General features: G+C 50.2%; 3 protein-coding genes across 3 annotated transcripts; 2 read left to right on the top strand and 1 right to left on the bottom strand.

The window, feature by feature from the left end:
• Positions 1–363: 363 nt before the first annotated feature.
• Positions 364–1,305, top strand: BDP81DRAFT_429643 (arylesterase). Its single transcript, XM_060590531.1, is given in 2 exon segments — positions 364–1,268; positions 1,285–1,305. The coding sequence occupies 1 exon segment, from the start codon at positions 390–392 to the stop codon at positions 1,191–1,193; it is 804 nt and encodes a 267-aa protein (XP_060445021.1). The 5' UTR covers positions 364–389; the 3' UTR covers positions 1,194–1,268; positions 1,285–1,305.
• Positions 1,306–4,603: 3,298 nt separating this feature from the next.
• Positions 4,604–5,713, top strand: BDP81DRAFT_450304 (NADH:flavin oxidoreductase/NADH oxidase; the record flags this gene model as incomplete). The annotated part of the gene is made up of 1 exon (XM_060592512.1): positions 4,604–5,713. One exon carries the CDS (start codon positions 4,604–4,606, stop codon positions 5,711–5,713), a length of 1,110 nt encoding a protein of 369 aa, XP_060445020.1.
• A 202-nt stretch (positions 5,714–5,915) lies between these two features.
• BDP81DRAFT_489945 (uncharacterized protein) lies at positions 5,916–7,432 on the bottom strand (the record flags this gene model as incomplete). The annotated part of the gene is made up of 3 exons (XM_060595270.1): positions 5,916–6,588; positions 6,919–7,334; positions 7,394–7,432. The coding sequence occupies 3 exons, from the start codon at positions 7,430–7,432 to the stop codon at positions 5,916–5,918; spliced, it is 1,128 nt and encodes a 375-aa protein (XP_060445019.1).
• Between the last annotated feature and the right edge of the window lie 1,924 nt (positions 7,433–9,356).

Below are 9,356 nucleotides of genomic sequence, written 5' to 3'. Positions count from 1 at the left end.
GGAAAGTAATTGCTGTTATGATTCGAAGTTTGCATTGTAACTAAATGGCTTGGTTGGGTCGGCTACCTCTCAGTTGATTTTGTCCGGTCCCCTCAGCTCGGTGGAATGCATCAGAGACACAATCAACAGATCGAGATACCTTGGATGATCGAAGAACTTCGACTGACTTTTGCCGGCAGCCGTTTGCGCCAAACTCTCGGATAACGGGCAGGCGCTTGGCATGCCGTCAAAAGCGTGGCTTTTGTCAACGACGCGTTCCACAACAGTCTTGACGTCATGAAGCAGCGCCAGCCACAAAGCGTATCACTAATAAAAGTGCCGGTAACCTCCCCGAATGAGATCAACGTGAATCACAGAGACGCGCCTCTTGGCAGTTCAGCCAAGCTTTTATGGATTTCTTTAAGCCTCCGATTGTGCTCATCCACGGCCTGTGGATGACACCGCTTTCATGGGAGTACTGGATACCATTTTTCGAGAAAGAAGGGTTCGAGGTCCACGCTCCGGGCTGGCCGGGGGTGGACGGCCGAACGCATGAAGAGATCCGTGCGAATCCGAAGCCGATATCCCTACATCGAATAGAAGACATTGTGGACCACTACGAGACATACATCAGGAAGCTTTCAGAACCTCCCATCATCATTGGCCATTCTTTCGGCGGCTTGTTCGCCCAGATACTGTTATCGCGAGGGCTTGGGGTAGTTGGAGTTGCTGTGTGTCCCGCGCAGCCAGCGGGGATCATTTACATTTCACCGAGCACCATAAGGACGGCGATGCCCATTTTCACTCACCCGTTGCACTCTGACGCCACAACACCGATATCCGAAAGCCACTTTCGCTATTGCTTTGGCAACCTCGTTACAGCTGAGGAAAGCAAGAAGTTGTGGGAGCGATATTGCATTCCAGCAGATTCTCGGGTCCTCTGGCAATTGACGACGAATGTTACAGCCGGAGAGGCTGCCCCCCACTATGTACAATTCGACAAGCCTGACAGGGCACCTTTATTGCTCATAGGAGCCTCGAAGGATCACATCGTGACGGCAAGGACCGTCAGGAAAGAGTTCAAGGCATACAAAGGACCTGCGCCGGTGAAATACAAGGAGTTCAAGGCAATGAGCCATGCACTGGTTTTTCAAGAAGGGTGGGAAACAGTCGCTAGTTATGTTTTGGAGTACATTGATAAGCATATTCATTGATAGCGTTAGAGTCATGGCTTTCCAGGTGGCTCAAAGAGTTAGACATCATGATAAGTCAACATACCCACTTCCTGGCCCCCCCCCCCCCCCCCCCCCCCCTGTTTCTGGCACCCACAAAAACGCGAAAATCCACCACAACACAATGCCCACCCCCAACCTCCTTCTATCACAACATTTTCAATTCGCGTCCAAATGGGCTCATCTTTTACACATAACTTCTTCTATATCTAATACCTCAATATAACGAAGATCAGCTTCGTCAGGCTCTCGAGGACATCTCAAACGGCAAGAGTCAAAAGAGAGCCTCATTAGAGTATGGGATACCACGATCAACCCTCCAACTACGTCTCCAAGGTGGTCAGATCAGGAAACAGGCATTTGCTGACCTGCAGAGGCTATCTCCTAACCAAGAGAGCAAGCTGGCACAATAGGTTCGTATTCAGGCTTCGCTGGGCCTCGCACCAACGCACCAACAGTTAAAGGAATTCGCCGAACGAGTCCTGCTTGCTGCTAGGGATACCAGACCACTGGGAAAAGGCTGGATCCATGCCTTTATTAAAAGGAACCCTATCATTAAGGTTCAGAGAAGTCGTTCTATCGATCCTAGACGCGTTAATGGGGCATCCACTGAGGTCATTAGGAACTGGTTTAAGTTCCTTGCTATCCCTGAGATTAAGGACATCAAACCAGCCAACAGGTATAATATGGATGAGACTGGCATCCTCGAAGGCCAGGGAGCTAATGGGTTAGTGTTGGGCATGGCTGAGACGACGTCTGTTCGCAAGAAACAGCCTGGGTCGAGGGCATGGGTGTCTATCATTGAGTGTATCTCAGCCCTGGGCACGGCACTTCAAGGGGAAGACAATCCAACAGCAGTGGTTTCCCGGGCGGAAATTATCGCCTACCCATCCAGTATATTGCACGAAGAACCGCCGTACCTCGGCGCTATGGCCGATTACCGGGACCGTGGACGATCCGGGACCACTACCGCCCCCGATAGGCCTGGCCGAAGCCTATTGGTACGCCCTGGTCAGAGACCCGGGTGCCTTTGAGAAGTTCGAGCGTGTGACGCGCTACTATGAGGCTCACTCTCTGCAAAGATAGCGAGCCCGAGATCCCGCGCCTCACAACTCTCTCACACACCCACCGACGCCTTGAGGCCCCGGCCTTACCACACCCCTCTCTCTTCCTTCCTCCTTTATCTTCTATATAAGAAAATATAAGAAAACAGAAAAATGCTCGCGTAGGCAAATATGCCTCCGAGGGCCGGTTACTTGTTGCGGCAACGCCGTCTGTGGACGGCGTAGGGCTGCTAGAGACCCATTCGCTTCTGCCGAGTCAGGGACCCCCTGCTGGCGTGCTTTTTGGAACTGAACGGACCCTGGGGATTAGATACTAAACTCCACTGCTCTAGGCACGAGAAGAAAAGTGTACATTATAGACTGCCTGACTTGTCGTACGCTATAATGGCGGCACGGCACATCATATGCCCAAAGGGCGCTCTGGTTGATCGGAGCTTAGTTACATAGATAGCTGGGCACCTGTCCCTGATGATGTAAAACACCACTACTACTACTACTACTACTACTGCAGTGGTTTCCATTACATCTGGATCCATACGATGGGTGGGAGTTCACAGCAACAGATAATGGCTGGACTACTGACTTAACTGCCATTGAGTGGTTGGAGAAGGTGTTTATCCCCCAGACTATCCCTGAGACTGAGGGGGAGGCTCGACTGCTTATTGTGGATGGGCATGGGAGTCATACGACGACAGACTTCATGGGGAATTGCTATATGAACAACATCGATTTACTGTTCTTACCACCTCACTCCTCTCACGTCCTCCAACCTCTTGACCAGTCTGTCTTCAGCCCAGTTAAGGCAGCCTATCGGAAGGAGCTCGGTTACCTATCTCAATAGAACGATTCTACCATTGTAGGCAAAAGGAACTTCCTAGACTATTACCAGAAGGCTCGGCTTGCTGGTCTATCAGTCTCAAATATTAAAAGTAGTTAGAAATGGACTGGTCTACACCCTGTGGCTATGGTTAAGCCCCTGATGAACCCCCTACTACTACCCACCCCTCCTACCAAACATACCACCCCCAAACCAGCCAGCCAGGGCAGAAAGAGATGCCACAATGGTCAACCAACTACCCCAGTTGAGTCATAGGATTCTGCCACCTCTGCAGTGGCCTGGTCGACACCCAGGAAGCTAGCAGAGCTCAGCGGTCAACTACACTTATACACTCAACTCGACAATAATACCAGCACCCAACGGCTGCTGTTTAGGAAGGTGAAAAAGGCTTCACAGAGCAGGCCTGGCAACTGGCAACTGCCCACCAGCAACTGGCCCTTCTGAGGGCTCAAGTTACCAACGCTGCAGTGAGGAAGAGGAAGGTTGTTCAAGTTGATCCTAATACGAAGTTCGCGAACATCAGGGATATCCACCGAGCTCAAATCGAAGCGGGTGAAAAGGAGGTTATCACGGCTGAATCCAGCGAATCTGATTGCCCTAGTGAGGCTGGCAGTTGTATTGTAGTGGGTGAGGTTGAGGATCAATAGTTAATAGTAATGAGGAGGTTGGGTTGTGATCCCATCGTTTTTGTGGTGCCAGAAACAGGGGGGGGGGCCAGGAAGTGGGTATGTTGACTTAGAGCATTCATAGATCAGTTGGTTAAGATTTTGACTGGACAGCAGTCATCACCCTATTACATCCTACATGCCTCTTTCGGTCGCTACGAATCGCTTTTTGGACCATTAAGAGGCTTATCATAGTCCTAAATATGTGCTTCTGGCATGTAAATCTCTTTAGTACAGCATTTATGTGCTTTTGCATGAATGCAGGGAAAAGATCCGTTGTTCTTGACTATTTGCTTCGAGACACTGAGCCAACGCACGACCTCTAAACCCCCGTGCTACAGCAGCGCGTGCCACGGCCCAAGTGGAACTCAACTACATAATCCGCCACGGAGTGCTGGGCATTTCTAAGCAAGCATAATCTTAGACTCCGTGTCCGTGGCAGGCTCCGTTTCGACCCCAACCGATCTTGGAGTATTCACAGCCGAGCATGAGATGCCATTGGTCGGGCTCTTTCCAAAGTCTCCAACACCAGTCGCTTTTTGCAAATGCTCCGATGGCTTCCATCCCAAACCCCTGGTCCTGGGCCGTTACGCCGAGGGGCAAAACACTGCGACCTACCAAACAAATGCTAACCTCCATTCTTATGAACCCACAGTGACAGTGAGGATGGAATGGAGGTGCTTACTTATGAGGGGCAGGGCGCCCTCTTGAAGTTGACAGCTCGTTAAGATCAAGTCAGTGGTCATCTTTATCACGCACATCTTTATCGTCTCATCTGACACTCGAAACTTTGTTCTAAGACTCGACAAGCCCTCAGTCCAAATCATGTCGTCCAAGCTCTTTCAGCCGCTGAAGGTCGGCCAGGCCCAGTTGTCTCACCGCGTGGTGATGGCGCCCCTCACCCGATTCCGCTTCGACGCAGACCACATCCCGCTCGACATCGCCCTTGAGTACTACACCCAGCGCGCCGCCGTCCCCGGGACCCTCATCATCGCCGAGGCCGTGCTTATCTCTCCGGAGCACGGCGGCTTCCCCAACGCGCCGGGCATCTGGAACGAGCGCCAGATTGCCGGTTGGAAGAAGATCACGGATGCGGTACACGAAAAGGGCAGCAACATCTATGCGCAGCTTATCGCACCCGGTCGCGCTGCCGTCGTCCCCGTCCTGGAGAAAGAGGGCGGCCATCCTCTCCTAAGTTCCAGCGCCGTCCCGATTAGCCCCGAGTCTCCCGTCCCCCGTGAGATGACGGCTGAGGAGATTGCCGCTGCTATCAAGGACTTTGCGCAGGCTGGGAAGAACGCAATCGCGGCTGGCTTTGACGGCATCGAGGTCCACGGCGCGAACGGCTACCTTGTTGACCAGTTCCTTCAAGATACTTGCAACCAGCGCACGGATCAATGGGGTGGAAGCGTCGAGAATCGGGCCAAATTTCCCGTGGATGTTGCTGCTGCGCTGGTCGAAGCGATTGGCGGCGATAAGGTCGGATTCCGTATCAGCCCTTACAGCACTTTCCAGGCCATGGGGATGCAGGATTCCGTACCTCAATTCTCTTATCTCGCGCAGAAGTTAAAGGAGCTTAAGCTTGCCTATCTGCACGTCATTGAGTCCCGCGTCAACAACTGGGAGGATGTTGAGAAGATCGAGAGCATTGAGTTCCTCTTGGAGATTTGGAATAATGTTTCGCCCGTTCTTGTCGCAGGCGGATTTTCCCCTGAGCTGGCTCAAAAGGCTGTTGACGAGGAATATGCTAAGTGGGATGTTGCTGTGGTCTTCGGCCGTCATTTCCTGGCAAACCCGGACCTGCCATTCCGCATCAAGCACAGCCTGCCACTGAACAAGTACGACCGCGACACATTTTACACGCCTTCCATTCCGCAAGGTTACACAGACTATCCTTTTCACCCTGCTTTCAAGCCGGGCAAGCCATTGGCATAGAGGAGTTTTATAAAGACATGGCGATTATGAAATTAGATAGATTCAATGAGGATCATAGATATTGAGACATTCAGCTATCTCCTGATGTCTTTTGTGTCTTGAATTGCAATCTTGTTTGGGTATCTAATGATGGAGAGTAAAAGTGCACCCTCGTCTCCGGTGCTTCTGAAAGCGACGCAATACAGTTGATGGCACTGACCCTTCATTGCAAAGTCTTTGGTGTCAACAAGTAACACCAATGGTAGACATCGGGGTCGGTAGCCTTCAATTTAGGCGTAGGAATTTTCGCAATGACGTCCACGTGAAAGGGGAGGTTCTCGACATCGAATCGGCAGAAAGAATAACTCAACGAAATCCAGAAGCCCCCGTCGGCCAAGTGTCGTCTCACCCCGTTTGCCATTCTTAACAACGGCTCTTCACCTCCGCAAGAGATTGCGTCCGCCGTACATTTGTCGATGATGAAATCGTACTTATCAGTAAGCTGGAGCTGCGTGGCATCTGCAACGAGATAGCGCATCTTCACGTCACCGAATACTTGCTTTTCCAGCATCCGGCCGCGATCAATGGCCCGAGGCTCAAAATCGATGTTGGTAATATCCTGGAATCCTCTTTCCCGGATATGGTTCTGCAGGTCGCTTGTTCCGAAGCCCAGCTGCAGGATGCGCGCCGAGTCGTCCAAATTGGTGAGACATGGGTCCACGATCGACATGAGGGTCGCAGAAGAGGTCAACCATTCAAAGTTGGTTTCGGATGCGAAGCGCTCGCCCCAGTAGCTTTGTTTGTCGAAGTCTGCGGGCATAATTTGTCTTTTGGGAGGTAGATTTTCGTTGGAAGCCGAAGGTTGGTTGGTAAGTGATACAGCAAATCCAAAAAGACTGAAGGTATTCAGAAGCAAACATCGGAGTATTCTTACCCTTATCGACAGATCCGGGCAAAGAATTTTAACAAGCCCACATTTACGTAACATTCGAAGCCCCATCTGACATCATACTATTGGAACACAATGCCGAGTGGCTCCATTGCTTGAACAGTGCGCGGAACTCGAGTAATGTTGTCTATTGACGCCTCTCTCAAGTTATCCACTTGCTTTAGTTACTGCCGGTTCGGTTCCCGATGTTCACTGCTAGGAAACATCCAATCTCCAAACATCCGGGTAACGACTCAAAACGAAACCAAAAGAGTCGATGGAACAGATGCCTCATCACTATTTCACATTTAGACGACGTCCCATATCCTCCAATGCATCTCTGATGTTCCCGTCCAGATCAAAGTTCCACAACTCCTCAGCCTGCGAATAGACTTCCTCACGAAGCTTATCAAAGTCTTTTCCATGTTTCGTTCGGAGATCGTACAGTTCCCCTGCTCTTCGACTCTCCCGAATCAGCCACTCACCTCGCTCTCGGCGGCTGGCATCGAATGCAGCAAACGCAGCCACAACGCCAGTGCTGTCTCGTACCTTTTCGTCAGCCAATAGTGATGCCATGACTGCTGCGTCTTCAATGCATATTCCCGCTCCAGCACCTTGATGCGGCGTAGATGCATGTGCTGCATCGCCAAGAAGGCAGATGCGGCCCTTGGCGAATGTAGGGATCGGGTAATCACCTAGATCGAACAGAGCCCACTGGAAAGGATGTTAACTCATCGCATATGTAAGTGAAGATGTGTTTATGACAGACATACCCTATCGAGCACTTTTAGTAGTCGAATAGCCTTCTGCATTCGTGGACTAAAGGCAGCGCTGCCGCCAAATCCAACCTAATAAACCGACTTTCAAATAAAGCAATCAATTGAGGCTATTCTCAACAGTCAAATGACCAATCCTAGAACCCTCCGATTTGATAGATGGGATTGGTTTGACTATATTTCTTAGTAATTAGCTATATAACTAATAAAACGCCACTAACTCTACCAGTCCTTAGGGGCCAACTAGCTACTCTATCAGGTATCAAGTGGCTTGCTAAAGAGCGGCCAAGACGCCAATATAGACGATGGTGGAAACAAGAGGCAACTCCCCGCTATACCCAACTAGGGCTCAAGGCTACCCTTGCTTGCCCTCCTGAACTTGGCCTCCCTAGGGCTGCCCTTCATCACCTCCTCGCGGCACGGTCAGGCCACTGGGACTTTAAACAATATCACCAACGCTTTAACCACACAGAAGCACTACTCACCTGCTCCTGTGGGTGGGTTAAGGAGGCAGACCATCTAGTCTACTGCCGAAAGACCCTACTGAGGAGGCAACAGTGGCCCACCCTCTACCCCTACAGCCGCCAGGAGCCCGTAGGACCTATAGGGTCCCTCGATCGCTACTTCAAGGGGCTAATCACTGACTCTGAAGGCTTCCAGGTCTTCCTCTGCGTGACAGACTTCTTCCAGAAGATCTGCCCGCGGTACTAGGAGATAGGTCATAACCTATCCTTCAAACGACAAACTACCTCTATTAAGAAACCAGATGGTTATAACGGAACTAGGGCACCAGTGGGAACTAGGGATGGACAGAACACATAGTAGCTCACGAGCAAGATTTGGAGGACGTCAGGATACGGCGTGTACTATATAGTATATAGCTAGAGCCTGCGACCCTTCACGCCACATACCCTTCGGGAGGTCTGCCGCAAGGGCGGCTGCGCCCTTGCCGCCATGGCGTTAAATAGAACAACAACAACAACAACTATATAGCCCTATAGAAGAAGATCAAGAAGAACGACTCCGATATCGCCATGATATAATAGATATTTAATAATGCTATAGAGCGACTTAAGAACAAGACCAAGGAAGCGGACTACCTTACGGAGAAGGTTAATACTCTCTACGGTGCCGCTAATATCATCGTTATGCTGCATGACGGACGAGAGAAGCTTAGGCTCAACTTATTTTAAGCTTTTGACGGAACCCTAGGATAACTGAAGGGATTCCTTATGCAAGTTAGAGCCTACTAACGCTTCTACGGAATAAATTTTAAGGACGAAGCCAAGAAGGTTATCCATACCGCCTCCTTTTTAAAGGGAAAAGCCCTCGCATGGTTTGAACCATATCTTACCGACTTTATAGTAACTCACGACTAGGACACTCTCAAGCCAGAGACCTAAAGTATCTTCGAAGGACTACACGGATTCGAAAGTGCACTTCTATCTCTATTCCAAGAACCAGATGAAGAACGATAATACGAACGAGAGCTCTCAAACCTTCGATAGAAAGGATTAGCCTCGTATTACGCCGTAGAATTTAAACGAATCTACGCCCGACTTAACTACTCTAATAACGCTAAGATCTTCATGTTCTATAAAGGGCTCAAGGAGGAAGTCAAGGACGAACTATCTTAACAAGACAGACCTAACGACTTCTTAAAATACGTCGAACTAGCTATCAAGCTTAATAATCGACTTTACGAACGACGAAGGGAAAGGAAACAAGTCCCGCAAGCAAACACTAGGAAACGCTATTAACCGCGCTTCCAAGGACAGAACCGCCCTAAAAATAACCATTAGCAGAACCGATAAACCACGGCCTATAGATACCATAATAGACCGATGGACCTCAGCATGGCCAAACGAGAACAACCGTACCAGAAGGAAGTCTTCAGGTACTACAACTACGACAAGCCAGGACACATATCCCGCAACTATCAACAACCCAAAAGGATCCA

This window comes from Colletotrichum phormii (assembly GCF_030913505.1).
Source record: "Colletotrichum phormii strain CBS 102054 chromosome Unknown BDP81scaffold_11, whole genome shotgun sequence".
In the NCBI taxonomy this organism is placed as follows: Eukaryota; Fungi; Ascomycota; class Sordariomycetes; order Glomerellales; family Glomerellaceae; genus Colletotrichum; species Colletotrichum phormii.
The sequence above is the reverse complement of the archived record's forward strand: the minus strand, read 5'-3'. Positions and strand labels throughout refer to the sequence as shown.

Excerpts from the sequence above, each read along its gene's own strand:
- BDP81DRAFT_429643 (XM_060590531.1), top strand. The coding sequence starts at position 390 with ATGGATTTCTTTAAGCCTCCGATTGTGCTCATCCACGGCCTGTGGATG.